This window comes from Canis lupus, chromosome 19 (assembly GCF_011100685.1).
Source record: "Canis lupus familiaris isolate Mischka breed German Shepherd chromosome 19, alternate assembly UU_Cfam_GSD_1.0, whole genome shotgun sequence".
NCBI lineage: Eukaryota > Metazoa > Chordata > Mammalia > Carnivora > Canidae > Canis > Canis lupus.
In genome coordinates this window covers 53,540,827-53,565,812 of record NC_049240.1, presented here as the reverse complement: position 1 = coordinate 53,565,812, position 24,986 = coordinate 53,540,827, and the positions used below count along the sequence as shown (strand labels likewise).

Here is a 24,986-nt window from a genome sequence, read left to right as displayed (position 1 = left end):
TTTTTTTTTTTTAAGATTTTGTTTATTCATTTGAGAGAGAAAGAGAGAGTAAGAGAGAGCAGAAGCACAGATAGGAGCAGGGGGAGAGGGAACCTTGGAGCCTTGGGACTCCCCCCCCCAGCAGGGAGCCAAATGCCAGGTTCTGTCACAGGCCCCCAGGGTCATGAAGGGTCACAGACAGTCCATGAACTACCTGAGCCACCCAGGCACACCGAACATTCTGGGTTTTTGCCTCACCTTCTCATTTACAAGCCTACAAGTCTCCAACAAGGGTACCTATGAGACTTTTGGCCAATGTCTTTACTACAGTTTAATAGTTGAAACCTTTCCATTGGAAACACGGGAGATCCAGATGGTAAAGAAGGACCTCTGATAGGGGAGGCAACAGATGCGTGGCCATTTTGCTCCTCCTTTTTGGGTGTGTGTGTGTGTGTGTGTGTGTGTGTGTGTCAGGGGACCGCCTGGAAGAGAGGAGGAGAGGGAGCAGGGAGCTGTACCTGTGTTCTCCAGCTGGGCACAGTTGTGGTATCTGGGCTCATCTTTGATCCTGGGGGAGGGAAGGCTACGGAGGGAGGACACGGGGCAGGGCCGCACACCCGCCTACCCAGTCTCCTTCCTGGAACCGGGCAGCCGCTGCCCTGCACCTTTGGGTTCCTGGGACAGTGGGGCTGACTGCACAAGACTTTCACACTCAGTTATAAGCATCTTCTGCTTTTCTTTTCCTCTTCCTTTTTTCTTTTCTTTTTTTCTTTCCTGTTCCCACCTCAGCTGGGCACTCCTCAAAACCCTCCTGCCTCCTCCTGAGTGACAGTTTTGGAAGCCCCTGTGTCGCTGTGACCCAGACAGGCCAGTTCCCGCATCCGAAATAGCCTGGCTCAACTATTGTTCCCTGGCCTACATAGGTGATAGAAACCATGCCTTAAAAAAAAAAAAAAAAAAAGAATGCAAGCGCTTAACCCTTCCCAACCCGAGACTGGCTGCTTCCTCGGCGCCTGAGCTGCCTGAACTTGGGTGAGAAGCGCGTTGGCTCTCACCGACGTTCCTGCGGCCTCCGCCAAGCGGCCCGCTCGGGAACCCTAATAAAAGCCAGTCCCCGCCCCCCGGACCCCCCCCCCCGCCCCCCAAGCCCCCCAACCCCCCCCCTCCGGGGTCCCGCGGCCCGCTCGGTGCGCACCGCCATCCCGCGCGGCCACCCTAGAGGGCGCCCGGGGCGCGCTCTCCGCGGCGAGGGGACCGCCCCGCTCGCGGCCCCGCGGAGGCAGGAGGCGGGTCGCTTCCCGGCTCATTGAGAAAGAGGATTGGAAGGCCCGGCCTATAAAGCGGCGCCGGGCGCGGGAGACAAAGCAGTCGGGCTGAGGTGGACGCGGGCGGCGCGCCGAGCCGGCCTGAGACTCGCGGAGGGGAGGGTCGCCTGCGCCCCCAAGCCCCGCCGCCCCGCCGCCCCGCCCGCCTCCTGTTTCCAGACCGGCTTCCAGAGAGACGGAACTCTCTCCTCTCTCTCTCTCTCTTTTTTTTTTTTTTCCTCCAAAAGAGAAAATTCCTGTTCCAAGAGAAAAGAAGGCAAGATCAATGAAGGAGAGAAGGGCCAGCCAGAAATTGTCCAGTAAATCGATCATGGATCCTAATCAGAACGTGAAGTGCAAGATCGTGGTGGTGGGGGACAGTCAGTGCGGGAAAACGGCGCTGCTGCACGTCTTCGCCAAGGACTGCTTCCCCGAGGTGAGCGCGCCGGGCCCCGCCTGCCCCCCGCCGCGCCCCCCGAGCCCCCCGCGCCCCCGGCCGGGCGGTGACCCGCGAGCCCCCGGGGACGCGTCTGCACCTTCCGCTCCGGCGGCCGACACCTGCCGGCTCCGGTGCGCGCGGGCGGGTGGGGAGGCTCGGCGGCCGCGTCCCCATAGCGCGGAGGCTCGGCGGCCGCGTCCCCATAGCGCGGAGGCTCGGCGGCCGCGTCCCCAGAGCGCGGAGGCTCGGCGGCCGCTTCCCCATAACGGGGAGGCTCGGCGGCCGCGTCCCCATAGCGCGGAGGAGGCTCGGCGGCCGCGTCCCCATAGCGCGGAGGAGGCTCGGCGGCCGCGTCCCCATAGCGCGGAGGAGGCTCGGCGGCCGGGTCCCCATAGCGCGGAGGAGGCTCGGCGGCCGCGTCCCCATAGCGCGGAGGGCACTCGGGGCCTTCGGGGTCGCTCCGGCCGTCTCGCGTGTGCGGCTTTCCCCCTCTTTTCTTGTCTTTTTCCAATCGGGGAGCGAGGAGGCGGGTTTCGAGGGCGCTCTGCGGGTGTCGCGCACCTCCGGTAACCTCTGCGCCCTCTCTCCCTCCTCTGTCCGCTGTCTGTCCAGAATTACGTCCCCACGGTGTTTGAGAATTACACGGCCAGTTTTGAGATCGACACACAAAGGATAGAGCTGAGCCTGTGGGACACGTCGGGTAAGAGACCGTCGGGCCGCGTGGCGCTCGGGGCGGGTCCCGGGCCCCAGCGCGTGGCTCCCCGCGGCCCCGGGTGACTTCGGGTGACTTCGCCTCCGCCTCGGGTGCCCGCGGTCCCCGCCGGGCGGGGCGGGGCGGGGCGGGGGGAGGGAGTGGGGCCGAAGGGGACAGCCAGGTGGCCCGAGGTCGGGGGGCTGCGTGCGCCCCTCCGGGAGCCGACCTGCTGACGGCTGCGGGGGCCGCGGGGCGCCGGGAGGGGGACAAAGTGCCCGGAGCCACGCAGCCCCGCGTGTGGGGAGCGCGTGCGGGGTCAGCAGCGGGGGCGCGAGCGGCCGGGACGTGCGGGGGGGCGCAGGGGCAGGGGGGCGCAGGGGCGCCGGGGGGCGCAGGGGCACGGGGTGGAGGGGCGCTAGGTGGAGGGCGGAGGAGCGCGGGGTGGAGGGGGCGCAGGGGCGCCGGGGGGCGCAGGGGCACTGGGTGGAGGGGACGCAGGGGCGCGGGTCGGAGGGGCGCGGGGCCGGGAGTCCGGCAGCCGGCCGGCCGCGCCGCGTGGGTGCGGACGCGCAGATCCCGGCCCCCCCGCCCCCCTCCCGGCCCCCCTGCATCACCCTCCGCCGGCCTTGACCTTCCTGTCCCGCTGAATCCTCGGCGTCGCGGTGAATTATCTTGAGGGGTCCGGGGTTCAAGGCCGGGTCACCGGGTCCCGGGCGCGGGGCGGCCGCGGGGGTGCGGGCGGGAGGCCCCGGCGGCCCCAGGGCTGGTGCCCGGCCCCCCTGCGGCGCGGGGAAGCTGGGGCGGGGGGGGGGGCGGGGGAATCCCGCTTCCCGGAGGTGTAGCCTCTGCAGGGGGAGGAGCCGCGGGAGGCGGGCGCAGCGGGTGGGGAGCGGCTGCGGGGCTGCGGCGGGAGAGGGGCCCCGAGGCCGGGGACGCGCCTGTGGCCCAGCAGCCGCCCGCAGCCCCCGAGGGTCGCGGGGAGTCGGCTCGGTCGGGCCGCAGGGAGCCCCGCGCGCGGCTGTGCACGTGGCCGGGAGGCTGTGACCCACAGCGCCAGGCGCCCACAGCGCCCACGCGCCCAGGTGCCAGGCGCCCTTGCTCCTGCGGCTCCTCCCGCCGGGGCCCCTCCGCCGCCGGGCTCCCCCGCGGCCTACTCCACCCCCCAGCCTGTAGGGGCCCAATGCAGGATAAGAATCATTCAGGAGTGGGGTCTGTGATTCTGATCCACTGTTTATGAAAAAAAAAAAGGCAACGACTGTGTTTAGCTCTTAGTACTGGTTACTGGGGATTTCTGTGTGCAAATCGCTGCCTCCCTGAGTCTCCTGTCCCCTTGGGGGTGGGGGGTGCAGAGCTAGACAAAGCGCAGGACCTCCCTCCCCCAGCTGCATACTCCTTGGCCTTGCACGCGAAAGCGGCCAGTCTTTTTGTTTCCCAGGACCTCGGTGGGCCCAGGGGCCCTGGCGTCCCCTGCTGGGCCTCGCACCACCCAGAGAGCCAGCCGGGCTCTGAAGGGAGCCCCCGCTTCCTGGCAGATTTGGGAAGGAGCCCCGTGTGGGGCGGGAGGGGGCATGGCTGGGCTCCCAGGAATGCTGGATCATGCCTCCCCTGTGTCCTGCCTCCTGAGTCAGAGGACCACCAATGGAGCGTTTATAGGAGGCGACCAAAGGGCTAAATTGACTTTGTTTTTAGGAGAGAAAAGGCATATTGTTTTTTCAAAGGCTGGATGACAAACAAAATGTGGTCAGTGCTTGGTCGGGTAAGAGCACTTCAGAGATTCTCCGTTGCTTCCTCCTTCCCGGAGAGTTTGTAGTCCCCGCACATGTAAGCTCACGCCTTGCATGCAGTAGTCACCCAGGAAAACCTGTTACATGAATAATCATATGCACAGTTTCCAAGGAGATGAGATTCCCTGACATTTATTACCGCTGAATTACCTGTTCACAAAGAATGGCAACTTTATGAACACTGCCTTTCATCGCATTAAAGATAATCACCTGAAACGAAGTCTGTAGTGAAATAATCACTTGTATTTTTATTTAATGAAAACAAAACCTGTGCATGTTTAACTAAAATATAAGTGTTTGAAAAAAAAAACTGATTAAGAAACCTCACATTGCAGAATCATCCAGTAATGAAATCTTAGCTGAAATTTAGATTTATACAAATGGGAACAAAAAGGCATAAGGGTATTGTTTAGAATCCTATTAGGTTGTTGGTGAGGTGAAATGTTAAGTGATTAAGCCTGGTCATGAAGCATTTCTTAAATTCTAAAAATAGACTGTTTCTACCAAGAAAGGTTTATGGTCCCTGATAAACATCTAGCAAGAGCCATTGTGTCAAGCGGCTCGTGGAGTATTGAACATTTTTCTACTTCACCTCAAGGTTTTTTCATCACAAATTTCTGAACAGGTTTAGTTCTTGACAAATATTTGACATTTTCTTTGCCCACTGAGACATTTGTTTAGTTCAGATTGTGAAAATAATTGCAAATGTCCAGTGCCTCTTGATACATTTTTTTTTTTTTTCCCAGCTTCTATCAGTTTAACTGAACTGGACTGAACATTGGAGCCAAAGCCTCTAAAGTCCTAAATGTCAGATCTTTTTCTGCCTTCTAGAACTTTGTGAAAGTTTACGGTTAGTAGAAAAAAATGAGGTACGCCTAACTTCTTTTAGGTAGGAAGACAGATGGCATCAGCATTGACCTTCTGGGTGGTATTCACATCCTGTCTAGCCTCTTGGCAGAGGGGCAAGCATTTAGGAGACGGAAGTAGTTCTCTTGTGGCTTCTTTACTTGGACAGCGCCTCATAAATGGTCTCCCCCGCCCCACCCCGGGGGTCATGCAATCATGCATAGGTGCATAGGCAAAATTGCTAATTTGCATGTAGGAAAGAACATCAAGTGTAAGTCCGGTATGTGGGCCCTCTTTGCACCAAGACAAGAGAACTGATTCCCCACTTTTTGAGGCAGAGTATTTAACAGTCCTTCGCACTCTCTCTCCCTCCATTCTTTCCATTCCTAGATGAACAGGGCCTCTGTTAGGCCTAGGGGTGCAGTGTTGCTTTATAGTCTCTCCCCTAAGACTCCTATGGCCCTGCTGGGGCGGGGAGGGGGGAGAAGGAAGCTCTCCCAGCCTAGTGTAGCTGAGAGGCAACCTGTGTTGACCTAATTTTGTTCGGTTCCCATACCCAAGTGCCCGCTCCACCCGGGGTGCAGTGTATTTCCCTAGTCAGGAGTCCCTAGTGCTGACCCACCCTTTCGGTCCTCCTCAGGTAGGAAACACTTCCTCCCTCCCACCCTCAAGGCACAGACCAATAAAAGCAACCACAAATGGCAATTTGCCACTTGATTTCTTATATAGCTGCTTGGAGTTCTTCCAGCCACCACGCCTCCCCCTCCCCCCCAAAGTAGACAAAACCAAGTAATGTTATTATCAATCCTCTAAAGGGGAAGGGGAAATTTAAAGGTGGTCTTTGCATGCAGATCTGGCCTATCTGTATTTTAATGACATATTCCCCTTCTGTTGATAAGATGAGCCTTTTTATTATCAGTTGCAGAAATGCACCCAGTGGTTTTTCAGATGAGCTCAGTGAGTGCCTGCAAAACAGTGGGTAGTGGTGTCAACATTTTGAAGTGACAAGGGAGCCCAAAGTGGTCCTAATACCTTGTGTTTTCAGAACGTGCCACATTTGCCAAGCACAGAAGCAGTTTGAAGCAAGAAGCCAAATGCTTCCTGATAACAGAGACTTAGTCACTTAAGGATCACCATATCTTTTTCTAAGTGATTTGCTGATGGTATCATTTCAGCACACGGGAGCAATAATCATTCATGCCAGTTTTTAACCAATGCAAGTTAATGCGCATTTTATTTAAGGCGTATTATTAGTTATAAAATACTCCATTCAGCTGCTAAAATTCCCCCACAATAACTATGCTATTGCCTCATGAACACTCTTTTGAATCTTGTCAAGATACAGGCTGCTTTTAGCCCGTGGGTGCTAAAGTTAGCACTTCCTGTGTTTTTAGCATAATTAACAGAGAATGTAGTATTCTTTAAATCGTATACTTAAGAGAGAAAAACCTCAATTACCCTTACGGGCCTGACTTTGAGGACAAACTCCGGTGCAAACACAAGTGGATGCGTATTGCATTTGTACCTACCCCATCACATTAGAAGAATGGTCTTCGAGGCAAGCTCCCAACTGAAATATTTCTTGACAGACCTAGAAGTGTTCCCAGCTGTGTTGGGGATCAGTATGTAATTAACCCAGAAAAGTGGCTTCAAGAAGAGTTCACTGGTCCCTTGTTTGGTGACTTAACATGGAAATTAACCCATCAAGGCAAGACCTATAGAAATGATTCTAAAACCAGTCAACATGTTTCAAGGCCATCTGTGTGCAGGAAGACAGCCAGACGCCATGGGAGCAGTGGTCCCTGCCCCCGAGGTTCTCTGGGCCTCGGCCTTGGAACTCTAGTCCTGGCTTAGAGGAGGGTGGGCCCACACATTGGAAAGCCAGATTCACCTCACAGCAAGAGGATCCAGAGACTAGTCAGAGGCCCCAGAGCCAGCCCCCACGCCTGACCCGTGACTCCTCCCATTGAAGCTCACCACAATTCTTCCCTTGGCTCCAGAGTTGACTCCATCCTTAGGAAGTCCTTAACAGCCCTCCCACTTGAAAACATGCCTACATTTAATGGCCTTCAGTGACCACAAGATTCTGAAACTTGAAACTTTCTCACTTAAATGAATCTCGGTAGAGAAAGAAAGCGGGGCAAAAATTTACAAAGAGGCCAGGGAAGCAGGAGGACTTAGGATGTGAATATCTGGGGCACAACTGCAGAAAACCAGTTAGATTTTAAGGTGGTAATGATCCCTAGCAGCTGAGTCTCAAAACCGGACTCAACTCCATTTTCACCCTGAAACTCCGTAAGACAGGCAGTGTATAGTGATTCCCAATAAGCAATACATAAAACTACATTTGGAGATTTGTCCACCAAGCATTTTTTTAAAAAAAAGGGTATAAATTCCCTTTTTCAGTCTATATTTATCTCTAGACCTTTTAAAAAATCTCATTTAGTACTGTTTTTTTTTTTTCCCCCAACCTGGTTTCTTGCTAGGTTCTGCGCATTTCAGTGAGGTGTCCAGGTTGGTCATTCAGATGCCACCTGAAATAAACAGATGTTTCCTCATTAACCCAGTTCTAGCTTGTAGATAGGACACCGAGGACCAATAATTTCTCCAGGTAGCTCATGGTGCCGGGTGGGCTGTGCCAGGTGAATTAGTTGTGCCCTGGCCATTTTGTGATGCCCTTCAAACGTCTTCTCGGTCACTATACATTGGCAACTTGACCCAGAGACGCCCGTAATTTCATTGTCGTGGCATGTAAGCTGCCTCGGAAGTTTCATCAGGAGTTGTGCGCATTGATCTTGAAAAGTGAGCCTGAGGACAGCATGTGGCCAGGTGAATCCACTCCTGGGACTCGCCTCCAAGGCCTCAGACGCTTAAGTAGTAGATACGACACAGAATCTTCAATCTCTCTCATGGAGCGATCATGTAATTTTGAGAATACCTGTCTACTCTTATCCCTAAAGTTCTGTGACCAGTATACAATGGCTCTACTTTAAGCAAAATAGTTTGATTCTTCTATTTTCTAGGTATCTCCATAAGATCAGGGGTTGAAGCTAATGCTCTATTTCAGGCTCAAAAATAGCCATCATTTCTACCTCCTAGACTTCCTCTCCAACAATATACCTGCCTGCCCCCAGAAATTGAAAGTACTGACTGTATTTTCATAGGAACACAGAAATGCCCTCAAATTTTCATCAAATCTGTTCATAATTCTTCTTAATTTAGGAATTAATAACTTAGAAAGAAACCAAGGAAATGGCCTCCCTGGGAATGTTTGTTGCATTTTTATGGGCATGGATTGCGCTTACAGTGCAGGCTGCTTGGGAAAATAGTTCAAGAGTCTTGTACTAAGCCAGACACAGAAGTGCTGCCCAGACTTGATTCACATTCTTGGGATTATTGCTGATTTGAAGCTTTCATGCTTAGTAGCGATGGCATGAGGAAATGGAATCTGGTAATAATTGGGCAGATTCATCCAGGCCCACCTGTTAGCTGCTGGTGGGTACAGATGTTCTCTAGCTGGCCACTAAAAACACTAAAACGTTAATATATTTTCTCTGCCAACATCCTGCCATATTCCTAATTTTACTGCTCTTGGTAGGAACTTCTCGTGGGGGACGGGAAAGTTTTTCAATTTCAGGTTCAAGGAAAGGAAGTTGTGTTTATGAAATAACTCGAGGGGTCTGCAGCTCTCAAGCTCCCATAAAACCTCAGTGTTTGAACTGGTTTTGCAAAAGGTTCCATACAGCTTCCCTGTTGGGCACGAATCTTCTTACGTATACATTTAATTATGGACATATATGGTGTGTTCTATCTTCGTGCAAGGATGACTGAAGCAAGAAGCTATGTGTCTGCAGAATTAGTTTCTGGGTGAGGCACTTGGTGACTATTCTCGGGCTGGAAACAGTGCCGTCACCCAGAATTCACGATCTTGAGGACAAAGATGGTCAGACCTGAAGCTTCAAAAGCCCTTCAGAACTCTGCTGACGTTAGCCAAGCTCGAGGAGCTCCGAGGGCCCCAAATGCCTACTTACCTGGTCTACACAGAGCAAAGCACCTTGAGTGTATTGGGCGGGGCGGGGCGGGGTGTGGACCCATGTTGCATACGTGCTGCAGGTGCTTCTTTACGATAGAGCTTGCTGGGGTCCACCCTTTATGTTCTGATAGGTGAACTAGGCAGGACCTGGACAGTGCTGTGTGCACAGAGTTGCCTGTAGGGTGACAAAACTGTGGTGTTAGGGACTGCCCAGGGGCCTGGAGCTGTTGCACCCGCCAGGAAGGGGTTGGACCTGACAAGCAGAGCTCAGTCCCTGGGCAGACTGGGTGAGCCCGGGGGCACCCCTGGGTGCTGGGTCCTGGTTGTGTGTAAGCAGTGCCCTTCCTGCGGACTACCCAATGATGCTGCACCCTTCCTTGGGCTGTGCTCAGGTCTACACTTAACCTGGAAGCTTTTCATGTGCATCTTTTTTAAATCTGTAGAATTTAGATTTTTTTGTTGTTGTTGTTTGGCTTAGTAGAATGTTGGGAGACTTTTTTGGAGGGACGCGGGAGGTAGAGGCAGGCACCGTCCCGCTCATCTGCCTACCTGGGCTCGATCCTTCATGTCACAGCTGCTGGCCTGTGTTGCTGTCCCTTCACGGGCACCCCGGGGGGGTCCCCTCCGTGTCCCTGTGGCTGCTGGGGGGGCCCACACTCGGGGATCACGCCCCACCCTCACATGGGCTCTATAGCCACGGAGGATTTGGGAAGAATTCAGAGTGCTGAAACGCAGGGTGCCTGCTGTCCAGTCAGGATTTGTTTTTTAACTGACGGCCCTGCTTCGCCCTGCTTTTCCTGGTACGATAGTTCTCTATGATTCCATGTCGTCTTTTTTTCGTGACTACAAAATTATAATAGAGACAGATTTTTCATTCCGAAAAAGTGTTCACCTTAACCCCAGCAAAAAAACAAAATGAACAAGTGGACTTTTCATCTTTAATGACAAATTACTCTTGTAGTTAGTGGTTAGACAAATTATGCTTATAACTAATAAGTGTGGGCATCGGTTTTTATTAGCACCTTTGGACACTTGTTGATCTAAAAGTGCTGGTCGTTAGCAAAAGTAATAAGGCAGGATCAAAGTGTCATTCATAATTAGGTCTTGTTAAAGCTCTTTAAAAGAGCTCTCTACCTTGGAAGTGAGTTGGTTTACTTCTCATGAACCTTTGCATACAGATGTACTTTCTTTTCTTTTCTTTTCTTTTCTTTTCTTTTCTTTTCTTTTCTTTTCTTTTCTTTTCTTTTTTTTTTTTTAAGATTTTGTTTATTTATTCATGAGAGACGCAGGCAGAGGGAGAAGCAGGCTCCATGCAGGGAGCCTGATGTGGGACTTGATCCTGGGACTCCAGGACCACGCCCTGGGCCAAAGGCAGGTGCTCAACTGCTGAGCCACCCAGGTGCCCCTGTATTTTTATTTAAAATATGAAAGCAAATAAGAACAAAAGCAGAAGCAAACCTCCATAGACTCTGGTTTCAGTTGCAAACAGTTTCGTTTTCAGGTGCCACCACTACAGGTACGCCAGGTACTCCGAGGCACAGGGGGCAGCTCCCTTGATAGTAGTAAGTGGGAGTCTCCACCTTTGGCTGAGGACTGAAGACAAAGCCAGACCCTCTCTGGGGCCAAAAGTGGGTGGGGAGGGGAAACCCAGTACCAGAGGGAGGGAGGAGAATGCTCTGCAGCCACACAGTGACCTAAGTGCTGAATCTACTTCCGGGTTTTACTGGTAGTCCCAGTGCTGATTATTGTTTTAGCGCCATAGTAATTCCCCAGATGTCTTGGTTAAACTGTACTTGGGAAAGGTGGTCTCCATTGTCGGGGAGTGGGAGGGGGAGTCTCAGATCCAAGATGAGTGGTGAGCACTGTCAGATCTAAGAGGAGTGGTGAACACTCTTGGATCCAAGGTCAGTGGTGAACAGGCTCAGATCCAGGATGAGTGGTGAACAGTCTCGGGTCCAGGGTGAGTGGTGAGCACTCAGATCTAGGAGGAGTGGTGAGCACTCTCAGATCCATGGTCAGTGGTGAGCACTCTTGGATCCAGGAGGTGTGGTGAGCACTCTCGGATCCAGGGTGAGTGGTGAGCACTCTCAGATCCAAGGTCAGTGGTGAGCACTCTTGGATCCAGGAGGAGTGGTGAGCACTCTCAGATCCAAGGTCAGTGGAGAGTACTCTCAGATATAAGGTCAGTGGTGAGAGCACTCTTAGATCCAGGATGAGTGGTGAGCACTCTCAGATTACAAGGTCAGTGGTGAGCACTCGGATCCAGGGTGACTGGTGAGCACTCAGATCTAGGATGAGTAGTGAGCACTCTCAGATCCAGGGTGACTGGTGAGCACTCTTGGATCCAGGGTGAGTGGTGAGCACTCAGATCTAGGATGAGTAGTGAGCACTCTCAGATCCAAGGTCAGTGGTGAGCACTCGGATCCAGGGTGACTGGTGAGCACTCTCAGATCCAGGATGAGTAGTGAGCACTCTCAGATCCATGGTCAGTGGTGAGCACTCTTGGATCCAGGAGGAGTGGTGAGCACTCTCGGATCCAGGGTGAGTGGTGAGCACTCAGATCTAGGATGAGTAGTGAGCACTCTCAGATCCAAGGTCAGTGGTGAGCACTCTCAGATCCAGGATGAGGGGTGAGCACTCTCGGATCCAGGAGGAGTGGTGAGCACTCTCAGATCCAGGGTGACTGTGAGCACTCTCGGATCCGGGATGAGTGGTGAGCACTCTCAGATCCAGGATGAGGGGTGAGCACTCTCGGATCCAAGGTCAGTGGTGAGCGCGCTCATCGAGTCGTGGGCTGTGTCCTGAGAGCCCCTGGAGATGCCCCTTCTCCGAAGCTCAGGTCTGACTGAGGCTGGGACGCAGCCAGTGCCATAGCTGTCTTCTGTAAGGGACTGATTTCCGGGAGAGACCCCCGAGGCCCCGCTAGGCCCCGGACCCGGGGAGTTGTTGGGAGCTGCGCTGCGCCGATGGAGGCGGGGCGGGGTCACGGCAGCTCTTGCCGGCTTGGACGAGCAGAGGAGGTCCTCGTGTACGCGGCTGGTATTCGGATTTCCACTCTATGATCTGGAATTTTCTGACTCCGTGTTTGGCGAGAGACCTGCTAAATGTTGACCGAAGAAGCGGTGTCGGAGTTAGACTTTGGACCCAGCCACGAGGGGGGTTGCAGTGGAACGTCACGGAACAAATACCCAAGTAACCTCTGCCCAGAAGCAGCGCTGAGCCGCCTCATTTCTGAGACCCCATAAAAACGTTCGAATCGGTGAGCCGCTGGCGAATATCCTCTCGGCCTCAGCGTTCTCCGAGGGGCTGAGAAAGCAGCCGCAGCGCCCTGCCGTGTCCACACAGCACTTCATTCCAGTGTGCCTTAATATTTAGGACGATTTGATGTGTTTTGACCCCAAACCCTTAAATCTTTTGGAAAGCGTCTTTGAGTTGCCAGTGTCCCTCAGGCCGGAGCCCTGATTCCAGAAGTGTGTCGGGAGCTGCTGCAGCACGTGACGACTCCTGGCTTAGATTTCTTCCTGGCTTCTAGAACATTCCCCTCCTTCCCCTTAGACGCAGCCGCCTTGAAGTTGCTGCGTCCATCCTGGAAGCAGCCAGCGAAGAGCCCACGGTGTTCGTAGGGTCCCCTAGTAAACACTGGGGACCAACCAGGGTGGGCCGTGAGTAGGGACGACGCACCCCGCGACAGCCACTTCTAGGTCGAGAGCAACCTGCTGAAAAGTGTTGTTTTGATAGAAGTTTAATGGATTATTTTTAAAGCTTCTTGAGTCTTTCCTCCTGACTTTGACTACGGAGGTTTTGATTTATGGGGACAACATGTCCTGGGTTCCCGTTGGAAGTGGAAGGGGATGTCAAACTGAACTTGGGTCTCGAAACAAGCTTCAGTAGCTGAGACCTTCTCTGTCTCCTGGACTCCCCCCACGGGCCGTCAGGGGGTTTCCTGCGCCTGCTGATGAAACGTCCGTGTCCAGAAAGTGATGTTCTTAAGGAACAGACGGCGCTGGCAAGCTGGGTTTCGTTTCATAGTCGCACCTTCTTATGATAACTGGTGTTCTTAGAGAAATGGAAGAAATCGTCTGAGCTATGAGATGGTCCCTTGGTTGAGTGAGTTGGCTGTAAACGTGGACCCCGGGGGTACCGCGGAGTCCCCCAGGCCCGTGACTGCGACGGGGTGGCTCTGCGTGCACCGCGGTCCTCCGCGGGGCTGGCCCTCTCCTCCCCACCGGTCCCACCTGTTGCCAGAGAGATCCTGAGCTCCGGTCTCTTTCCGAAGACGTAGCTCCACTGCGGTGCTTGCCACGCTCAGCTTGTCCTGGCAGCCGGGCCGCAGGGCCGTGGTGTGACCTACCCGTCCCTTCCTCAGTTCCCGTCTCTACCGGGTTCGCCCACTCCCGGATCGGTGCTGTCGTCATCCTCGTTTTAGAATAAAGAGTCAGGGGTGCAGAGTCGTAATCCACCTCCCCCCCCCAAGCCCCCCGAACCTCAGTGGTGGAGCTGGATTTGCATCCCAGGCCGCCTGACTCCTGGCGCGTCTGCTCTGCGTCCCCCAGGGGCCTTCGGGGACTCAGCCGGGCAGATTGCACCTTAAGGCCCGGACTCCTCCCCTGGATCGTAAGACAGACGTCGGGGGGCTTCATTGTCTTCCACTCGAAATGAGACCCCACCGCTGGGCCTTTGCTCGTGTGCGTCCTTCTCCAGGAATCAGGGGAGGTGGAGACGGGCCCCGTGATCGTCCGGTGATCTGACCCCAGAGGTGGAGGTGACGTTTGACAGAGAAGAATGTTTATCTGAAAACGTGTGTATCTCTGTTCCCTCAGGTTCTCCCTACTACGACAACGTCCGGCCCCTCTCCTACCCCGATTCGGATGCTGTGCTGATTTGCTTTGACGTCAGTCGGCCGGAGACCCTGGACAGCGTCCTGAAAAAGGCAGGTGCTGGGGCCGGTGGCTCGGTTCGGGGCTGGGGAGCGCCCGCGCCCTGTCGCACACCGCGACGGGTTTCCACGCGGCCGTCACGAGGTTCGACGCTGAACCTGTGCAAGATTTTCTTTCCTGTTAAGAAACGACGTAGCCGTTGAAGAGCCTCCGTGGTTCCCCTGCGGGCCGAGGCCTAACGCGAGGGCCCTGCCGGCTCCCATCCACCGTCCCCGTCGGGCTCGGGCTCGGGCTCGGCTCGCGCTCGCGCTGGCGCCGCAGTGGACACCTTCGCGTTTGGCCTCACTGCGGTACTGAGATGATGATGGTGCCATCTGTGTACTGTGATGCCATCTATTGGAGGTGGCGCGGCTCCGGGGAGGGCGCAGGGGTGTTTCCAGACCTGAGACTAAGGGAGTTGCGGTGACAGACGGAGGAGATCCCAGAGCGAAGGAGCCCGGCTGCACTCGGGCCGCGAGAGGACGGTCTAGGGCCTGGGGGTGGCGGAGGGCCGGGCCGAGGCCAGGAGGGCACCTGGTGGCGGGGGCAGGTGTTCCCGGTCCTGGCCCCAGCGCCGTCAGGTTTCAGATGATAGTTGGCGGCTCGGCTCGTCTTACGTGTCCGGCTTTGGAGGTGGTTTATTCCCCCCGCACCCGGGTCTGTACCAAACATGACAAACGCCGTTCGCTCGGTTACATACGAATTTCGCAGGAGATCAAAGGCTCTAAGTCCATCTGGCTGTGAGTCGTGCACCCACGCACCGAAGGCTCCTGTTTGTCGCCCGGGCAGCAGCACCCCTTTCCCGGCCTCCTCCCCTCCGCGCCTGTAAACAACTGCTCGGCGTGCAGCGGGCGGCCCGAGTCGTTGCACAGGTGGCGCCGAGCACCGCCCGGGCGTGCCCTGCCTGTGTGCAGATGAAAGGCACCGCTTGTTTACCGGGGGTTCTCCTCCTGTCCCTCAGGTCACGCATAATTCGGGATGAAACTCCTTGCTCTTGCTTTATTTTGCTTTTGTCTTCTGAGACCTGATGTAGTGACTTTGGCCTTAGAGAGACATTAATGGACGTGTCTTGCGTTTGTGTCAAGTTTAAGGCTCAGCATCACCGGTGCTGGGATTTGTCTCGATGAATTGATTCCGCAAGTCCTTGACTATCCACGCGTTCCGAGTGACATAAAGCAGAATATTTTTTGAATTTTTTTTTTTCCCCAGTTCATCCTCCAGTCGCTATGTCCGCGCCCTCTAGCAAGTGGTAGATGCTTGTAATAACTCTGGTGGGAAGGAAGGAAGGAGGGAGGCGGTTGGCGGATACCCAAGGCTTTCATGGGAAGTGCGTCCCGTCCCTGGGTCTGCCCCAGGTGCGCCTCTAGATCTGCACATGCTGCCTCCAGCGGTCTGCTAAACGGCTCCTGCAGGACGTCCCCGTTACCTTGTATTGTACACGTGGCTTGGTCACCCTCGCCCCTCGGTGAATTCCGCACCCCTGTCCTCACCTTTGTGATGACCACGGTACCTAGTAGAGCACTCGATGCGTATTTGAGCACGGGGCCTGGGTGAGCCCATCTGGTTCCCGATTGCAGCCCTCTGGTGCCCCCTCCCCAGGAACCAGAGCTCTCCTGGTAACATTCTGAACCCTTCACTCCCATCCTTTTTTTTTGAATGGTCAACTGGTCTTTTTAAATTTTATTTTTATTCTTTTTTATTATTATATTATTATTATTATTATTATTATTATTATTATTTTTTGGAGTTCCATTTGCCGACATATAGTGTAACACCCAGTGCTCATCTCTTCAGGTGCCCTCCCTTCACTCCCATCCTTTTTTTTTTTTTTAATGGTCAACTGGTCTTTCTTAAATTTTATTTATTTATTTTTATTATTCTCTGTGTGCTGCATTGTATTTCTTAGGTGACAGTTCAGTTGACCAGTTTTTATTATTATTTGTATACATTTTTTTGGAGTTCAATTTGCCCAACATATAGTGTAACACCCAGTGCTCATCCTGTCAGGTGCCCACCCTTCACTCCCATCCTGATGGTAGCCTTGAGCTTGAGTAAATGGAACCACAAGAACGCAGTTGTCTGCTCTTTAAGAGGAAGTTGGAATTCCCTGCTTAGGCATCTCTGGAGGTTCTAATAATTCTCGTCAAGTCTTGCAACAAGTAGGCAATTGGACTGAATTGAAATTGAAATAGTAAACAACTTGGGTAATTTAAAGCTGACTTCAGGGCCTCTGCACTTAGGACCAGATGCTTTCCCAGGGGCCCAGGAGATGGGCCTTTTTGACCAGGCCGCAGTCCGTGTTGGTCCAGTCACCTGAGTGGAGGTTCCTTAAGGGCAGGACAGTCTGTTCATGAACATTGTCTCCAGCCCCGGAAACCTCATCAGCAATTCCAGCTCAGGGGAGCTGTGCAGTCATCCTCGATGGGCCTTGGAGGTGCATACTCGTGCTTGTGCTTCCTCTGCCTTCCCCCCCAGCCTTCCGTGCTGGGAAGTACCAGCTCCATGAATCTGAGGGCATAGTACTTGTTAGAACATATAATCATTCCTCAGGCACTTTCATCTTGCAGAGATACCCCAATAATCAAGAAATTATTGAAGCCGCCTTCTGACAGCAGCACCCTACAACTCTCCTGTAGTAGGGACTGGTCACGAGCCGCACAGAGAGGGAGGATAGATGAGAATACACACGAGTGTTCCCCAGTGGATCCACTTTAAAAAGTAGTAAAGTTTGGGGGCACCCGGGTGGCTCAGCCAGTTGAGTGTGTCTGCCTTTGGCTCAGGTCATGGTCCCGGGGGCCGAGCTCTGCATCGGGCTCACTGTCGGCCGGGAGCCTGCCTCTCCCTCGACTCACATGCACGCTCTCTAGACTAAATACATAAGATTTTAAAGAGGAAAAGTTAATGTCTACTTAGAAGGTAAATGCAGGTGTGCTTCTTCATCTCAAGGGACACTCCTAAATGTTCCTTTTGTGCCCCATTCCGGGCACCGACCTACAGATGCCCGCACATTGTTGACTCTTCATCTCTCTTGTCTCTCCCTGTAGTGGAAAGGTGAGATCCAGGAGTTTTGCCCCAACACCAAAATGCTCTTGGTTGGCTGCAAATCTGACCTCCGGACAGATGTCAGCACATTGGTAGAGCTCTCCAACCACAGACAGACCCCGGTGTCCTATGACCAGGTACGTACACTGTCGGGGTGCAGATAGGGTTTTCAGAAGTAGGACATTGGGGCCCCCTGGGGAGCTCAGCGGTTTAGCACCTGCTGTTGGCCCAGAGTGTGATCCTAGAGTCCCGGGATCGAGTCCCACGTCAGGCTCCCTGCATGGAGCCTGCTTCTCCCTCTGCCTGTGTCTCTGTCTCTCTGTCTCTGTCTGTCTCTGTCTCTCTCTCTCTCTGTGTATTCTCATGAATAAATAAACAAAATCTTAAAAACAAAAAGAAGTAGGATATCACTCATGATAAAAAGGAGCCGCTTTTCTAAGGGCTCAACCAATGGTCGGCCTCAGGTTGACGACCCTTGAGTTATGCTGTAGAATGAGCTTGGATTACGTGAGGATCTGTGTGTGAGCATAAACAGGACAAGTTTGGAAAACATCTTTCAAAATGAGAACAGTTCTGTTGTTCAGTAGGGTAATCACGTGACACTTGATACCTGAGTGTAGACAGAGGCTCGTAGTCCACCCCTTGTATGTCTCTGCAATGCTCACTGGGATTAAAGTTAAAAAATCTAGGGGTGCCTGGGGGCCTCAGGGGTTGAGCACCTGCCTGGGGCTCAGGGCGTGACCCGTGGGTCCCAGGATCGAGTCCCACATCGGGCTCCTGCAGGAAGCCTCCTTCTCCCTCTGCCTGTGTCTCTGCCTCTCTCTGTGTCTCTCATGAATAAATAAGTCTTAAAAAAAAAATGAAAAAGTAAAAAATCCAAAAGAGAATGTGATCAAATTGGTAATATTCTTGAGAGGGTTGATCTTACTTTACACTCAGCAGCACAATAAAATACTTGAGGAGGACGTTGCCAGTAAAGTCAAAGTCCCCATGAAACGGTCTTTTAGAGACTCGTCATTTCCGTGGGCGTTTCCCCCAAGTATCTAGAAGGGAAGAGAATTGGCGTCAGATGAACTTAAAACCAGGTTCTAAAGAGACTTCAAGTCGAAGTAGCTACGACTGTCCGTCGTGGTCACCTTCTTGAATACTGTGGTGTTATGTATCTAATTAATAAAAACCTAGTTAGTTAAATAAGTCCTTTTGATGCACACGTGCTCGTTACTGTGCACCCTGGTTGCCTGGTCCATGCTGGACCTTCCGTATTGTGTGTTTCCCGAAGCCCCAGGAATCGTGAGAGTGTTGTTCCTCTCCTCAATGCATTTTGGCCACGCCTTTCAAAATCGATTCTAAATTCCATCCCTTGCCCTTCCCCGGTTTTTATGCAGCTTATTGATGAGTCTTTATCGACCACTCTTGAGCCCCATTTACACTCCTGAAAAATCAGACTTTCGTACCTCCGGGAAGTCCAGGACTGTATTGAGTGATGAGAATCGAACACCTTAGGACGGAGTCTTGGCTGCAGATATTAGTGAAATAATTCATTGTTATTATAATTTATCAAGAAATCATTAAATTGTTTAAAAGGAGGGGTTTGGGGGCGGTTTTTTCGCAGCAACACTTTGAAAGTACGGTTCACGAGTCGTTGTTATTTTGTGGTATTGGGAAGACACTTGCATCTTCCCCAAAGACCCGTTGCTGATCGCGACCCCTTCTTCTACTTCTCAGGGGGCAAATATGGCCAAACAGATCGGAGCGGCCACGTACATCGAGTGCTCGGCTCTGCAGTCCGAGAACAGCGTCAGAGACATTTTTCACGTTGCCACCTTGGCGTGTGTCAACAAGACAAATAAAAACGTTAAGCGGAACAAATCTCAGCGGGCCACAAAGCGGATCTCACACATGCCCAGCAGACCCGAACTGTCTGCGGTCGCCACGGACTTACGGAAGGACAAAGCCAAGAGCTGCACCGTGATGTGAGAGGCCGCCCCCCCGGAGCGCGGAGCGGAGGGCCGGGCCGGCTAAGAGAACCCACCCGCGAAGCAAAAAGGTGGAATCTGAATGAAGTGCACAGCCCAAGTCCCGCATGCCGGCGGCTTAGGAGGTGTTTGAAAAGATGCTCATCTTTTTGGAATCCCGTCCTTAGGTTCGGCACGTAGAGCAGATGGTGAACACGTTGAAGAGTTGGGAGGTGTGACTTGAAAAATATGCCAAAAAAGAGAGATCCCCCCCGGGCTGGAGGTAGAGAAGGAGGAGGACGACGAGGACCTCCACGAAGAAGGATCACGCTCTGAATGGTGCTTGCGTTTTCGTTCTCTTTGTTGCAATCTCTTCATGGATCTCGACTCTTTGATTTGATTTTTAAATGTTTTAATCTCCTTTACAGAAAGTATATATTAATATACCGTCCTCGCCGGGGACCTGGCACTGTGACCTTAGCGTTTAGTTTTCTAGAGGATGTGATCTAATTTCCTCCTAGCTCATCATTAAAATGGAAATTGTATCAGGACCCGTGGGATCTCCAGAGGAAAAGTTCGTGAGGCTCTGAAATCTTGCCTCCCCGAAGCTAGCTGAGCAAGATGGTTCTGAGGAAAGGCTTCTGGAGTCTGGCGAGATAATGCGGACCGGCGCCACCAAGACGAAATAGATCAAATAGAGAAAAGGGTGTCCGTTTTTATTCAGTCTGATGGTTCTGTTCATCATTGTGATTGTCATTAAAAAGTGGTAAATTGCTCAGTGTAATATTTTTGTGCGCTGTTTAGAAAAGAAGGTGTGTGATTTCTTTTGCCATCATTGATGAAGGTGCAGAGTCAGATAAGAGGTGTCTCCGTTTGACGTCAGAAAATGATCCAAGGGAGGGGGGGGGAGTGTAGGTACTATTTTCGCCCGGAGAGATAATGAAGGAATAGCAGCGGAAAGCACACATCTGTGAGTAAAGCTTTGGGATCCCGTTACCAAAAGTAACCAAAAGCAAAAGGCCCGTTATCTTGGGATGAAGCTCCAAAGCTTGGCAGCATCTGATGATCTCTTGCTTTATTTCACTTTTTGCAAAGAACATCGGTAAGACTCTAAGGGACCTTCTTACCTAAGCTTCCGAGAATCCTTAGAGGAAAGGTGTGCGAGCTCAGTCCCGACACTACGCTAGGGCGTTTCCAGAGGGCGATTGCTAAACCTCACGTACCCGGATTCAGCCAAGGCCCGCGTTCAATACTTGATTGCTGTTGTTACGTGAAATAATCAGCATTTAAAATAGTTTACAGATATTTTTTTGACCAGTTCCTTTTAGAGCTTCTTTCAGAGAAGAAACCAGATCTGACCTGTTTATTGTTGGCGCTTGTTGAAAACGAGCTTTCTTTCCAATGATAAAGCTTCATTTTTGAAGTGTTGAAGCTGTGCTCCCATTAAATTGTGGCAGGAGAGGAGATTAAGGTAATTACAACACTCAGTTCTTTGTCTTACAAGCACTTTGTTTGGTCTCTGCGAGAAAATGCCATTCCCGTCATTTCCCACGAAATACAGACGTTTTACCGACATACTATGCTTTGATCGAGGCAGCGTTATGCTTTGGGCAGTATTACAAAATAGCTGGCAAGTGCTTTCTGTATTTAAATATTGTAAAGAGAAAATAAGTTATAACTGTTATAAAGCAGAACTTGCGTTGCATTTTTTTAAGTGTCGAAGTCACTTTGTATGTTTGTTTGGTCAATGTTTCCGCAGTATTTATTAAAACATACTTTTTTTTCCCTTCGAATAAAAAAGTAACCACGTCTTTGTCTAAATGTGATTTGTCCTTTTATCTGCTTTCTGATGTAGCTGTTTGGTTTTGTTCTTTACTATAGAGCTGATGAGAGCATCCGGCCTCAAGTTTTCTGAACTCGTAGGCTTTGGAATTTCCTGATGGCTTGCCCACAGTGCAAGTTCCTTAGGCAAAGGTAAATCCACAGAGATGAGAGGTTTTCATCATTTTCAAATCTCAAGAAGAAAATGGAGTGTAGTCAAAGTGATTCGCTCATAGACCAAAAGAGCTACGATCCTAAGATTCAAAACTAGGGAAAGAATCTTAAAATTGTAAGGAAATAGGAAATTCCTGGAGCTCTTCAGTAGTGAGACAGCGTGATGCAGTCCCAGGCCACGGGTTTCATTCTGTGGAGGAGCCTGGTTTGCTTCCCTTCCCTTGGTCCCCCACTCCGTCCCCCACCCCCGGCCTCCATCCCTAATCCACCTTGGATTGCGTGTTCTTGTTCACAGAGGCCAGTTGTGTTGATGACTCAGGACCGAGCTATGAACAATTACAGGGAAGGAACAACAACAAAAATAAAGCATAAGAAGAAATGGCCTTGTTTATTGTAGCAGCATCTCTCACTAACACAGGAAGACAGTATAAGCTTTTCCAGTGACCTGAAGGATGCAAGCATGGGATGGTTAGCAGCATGAGTGGCCTGGGTCCTCACAGCCCAGTAGGTTCACGAACGGTCTTTAGCTAAAACCCTTACATAGATGTTCTGCATGAGCGTCCAGGGGGTACTCCACGGAGGACTTCAAAACAGCTCTTCTCGCCGCACAGCTAACTCATTTCCTATAAAAACTGCATCCTTGTGGATTTAAAAAAAAAAAAAATGACTTTAGCAATCTTTGAGGGATAGTTACTTGCTTGGAAATAATTCTCAGAAGCACAAACCAAGGGGAAAACCAGAGGAGCTGGCACGAAAGAACAAAGTTAAAGCGCATTGACATAATAGGATAGCCTTGTGAAAAAATTCAGCAAGCACGAGGAATTACCAAAAATGTAACTCATTCTTGTCAGTAAGCAGCAAAGGAAATAAAAGTACTTTCCTAATCCTTGGTGTTGAGTAACTCCTAGGCTTAATACCTAAATCAGGCTTGCAAGAAACTCATTTCTCAACAAGCACAAGCACAGAAACACACAGGCTGAGGTTCTGCTGACCTTGGCAGTATTTTATAGGTTGTACAGTAATGTTTCCCTCTAGCGAATTGCTCTTTTCCAGCAGCTTTAATTTGTTAAACCAAAAAGAAAAAAAAAGTTTGTCTTCAGCCCTGGGCATGTATGCCTTCCTTTTCTCCTCTGACTTTTTGCTTCTGCAAACATTTATTCTAAGCATTCTGTGCACATTCCTTTCTATTGATTAATGATCATGATTAATGCCTCCTTAAATACTAAAAGGTGATTTTCAAACTTGGAGTAAGACTTTAATTGTGTCTCTCTCACTTCTATTAATCTTTTCCAGGAATAGTTGCTTGGAAAACTCTGGTCTTTCAGAAAATGTGCCTTAAGTGCAAATTTAGAAATAACCCAGGGAATTATTTTTTATTAAAAGGAATAAAAAAAAAAAAATCACCTCATTCCCTTAAGATTGCTGAAACTGTGAAAGCTTCATATCCTCTTTTTGATGGATTATTTTGACATAATAAGAGAGCATTCTCTTTTAAATCGCCCCAATTTTTGCTTGTCATTCTTTCATTGGCCACATATTTCTGAGTCCTTACCATGTGCCTCGCCATTTTTAGGCCTGGAACATAATCACAACAAAAAAATCTGTCCCGAGAGTTTACAATCTAATGGAGGGAGACAGTCCCGATGCACAATGTCTGGGTGTGGTTTCCATCAACATTAACTGAGCCAGAAATGCTGGGTCGGTGGGAAACATGACAGCGGGTAGCCAGGTACACCAATGCAATAGCCGCCAATGGTCCGTGTCTATGCTGTGATTTCTGTGCTGCACCAACGATGGTGCAGAAGGAATATTCAAGTGATCCTAACAGAACAGCTGGAGTCCATTTACGGTGATCGAGGAAGAGCGATGTGAATGCTGGTTGCCAGGCATTTTAGTTTCTGTACAACGACTTTGGATTCTGCGGCTGGTTTTAGGAGTCCAGTAGGGGACAACGTCCTTCCCATCTGAACCTGAAAGGCCTTCAATCTGTTTCTTATAAAACCTGCTGGGATTGTTAAAGAGTTGTACTCTGTTTCCATGAAGTCTTCGCTTGTTGAACATACTAGAAAAGTAAAAAGGAAATAAAGTTTGAAATAAATGGAAAGCACCCCAATTATAAAATGAAATGAGCTCTTGAGAAATTGTAGAATTAACTCAGGGGGTATTTCTAATGGCACTGGGTGAAGGCACAGAACTCATTATCTGATGTCGAAAATAGGTATTTAGTAGGAAGTAAAGTAAAAAATCTTTTTGAGAGTATTCACTAATAGTGAATTCTAAGGCTCTTTGTCTCTAACCCCTTTGGGAACACAGGAAACAAATCCTAATGAACCCCAAAACAAGAAATTTCAGGATTGGCAAAACCAATTCATTCTTTGGGACTTTTTTTTTTTTTTCTTTCGGATTTTGTTTCCTTTGAGGGGAATCATTAGTGCCTTTCTTCCATGAACAGTGAAATGAAATTTTTAAAAGGCATTCCACAATGGAAATGAAAACTAGGCCAGTGTATGGTCAGCCCTACCGTCAAAGTAATAGTTAGCACTGATATTGCACAAAGTATGTGCCAGGCGCTGTTCTAATTTATATGATAACTCCTTCCCCATTACAAATAGATTTAGTAGGTTAAGTGCAATCAAGTTCCCCCTTCTTCAGCTAAGGAACCAGGTGTTTTCTTCAGAATCCCATGGAGGACCCGAGATTAGGACTCGGGCAGGGCAGCTGGGCTCTGCAAGCCCACGCTCTTCACTACAACGCTATCTTGTCGTAACACAGACTTCACGGGTATGGAGCGTGTCCCAGGTGCGTGGAAACCGAGCATCATGGCCATGCATCTGAGCCAGAGGACATCCCCCGTGATCTCCCCAGGTCTGCACCGCTACTTGTCCTTCCCATGTTGCCAGCTACTTCTTGACGCTGCTCACACTCCCGTTCCCTCTTTCACCTCTGCTATTACTTCTATGCATGTTTGCCCTGCTTCTTGGGGGGCAAGAGCATTCCTAGGAGACAGTGAAAGGACCTGTCCTGGTCTGCTGAGGCTCCCGTAACAGAATACCACGGCCTGGGTGGCCCGCACAACAGACATTTCTTTGTCATAGTTCTGGAGAATCAAAGTGCAAGATGGAGGTGCCAGCCCTTGGGTTCCTGGTGAGATTCTCTTCTTGGATTATAAACGGCCATCCGGTCGCTGTGTGCTCACGTGGCCTTTCCTCCGTGTGTGTGGAGAGGGCGTGGAGGGCAGGAGATATCTTCCTCTTTTTTTTTTTTTTTTAAGATTTTATTTATTTACTCACGAGAGACACAGAGAGAGAGGAAGAGACACAGGCAGAGGGAGAAGCAGATTCCATGCAGGGAGCCCGACGTGGGACTTGACCCTGGGACTTCAGGATCACACCCTGGGTCAAAGGCAGGAGGTAAACCGCTGAGCCACCCAGGGATCCCCTCTTCCTCTTCTTAAAAAGCCACCAGTCCTATTGGATTAGGACCCTACATTTATGACCCCCTTTCACTTTAATTACCTCCTAAAGGCCTCAACTCCAATCCTTATCTTTGGGAGTTAGGGCTTCAACACATGAATTCTGGGGGACACAGTTCAGTCCATAACAGGACCCACAAATGGTGAACACATAAGCCCTTTCGAAATCCAAGGAAGCCAATTAGAGGAGGTAGCTACTCTTACTCACTTTGGGTCTCCCAAGGGTGCACCCACAGTAAATTGCTGTTTAAGAATGTTGAAGAATAGCTAAAACTTACGTTTCTTCTTGGGGGCTGACATAGTTCTAGAGAACAGAGATAGACAGAGAAAACTCAACTCCATGAAAACAATGCAGTGATTTGCATGGGATCGATCATTCCCAGGGTGAATCAGCTAACTTTAACAGAGCTGAGAGACATGCCGCATGTACCTGTCATCAGGATGGTGTGACGTTCCCTCTTTTCTAAGTGCCACTGTACGCTTCTGGAAAAGAAGTTTGTCATCCTCCTCTTGTTTTTCTGGTTCCC

The 24,986-nt window shown here is 51.0% G+C and overlaps 1 protein-coding gene across 1 annotated transcript; it reads left to right on the top strand.

Annotated features, from left to right (window-relative positions):
* The first annotated feature begins 1,365 nt into the window (after nucleotides 1-1,365).
* RND3 (Rho family GTPase 3) lies at nucleotides 1,366-20,813 on the top strand. The gene is made up of 5 exons (XM_038565189.1): nucleotides 1,366-1,719; nucleotides 2,335-2,422; nucleotides 13,900-14,009; nucleotides 17,040-17,174; nucleotides 18,763-20,813. Exons 1-5 carry the CDS (start codon nucleotides 1,570-1,572, stop codon nucleotides 19,012-19,014), a joined length of 735 nt encoding a protein of 244 aa, XP_038421117.1. The 5' UTR covers nucleotides 1,366-1,569; the 3' UTR covers nucleotides 19,015-20,813.
* Nucleotides 20,814-24,986: the final 4,173 nt, after the last annotated feature.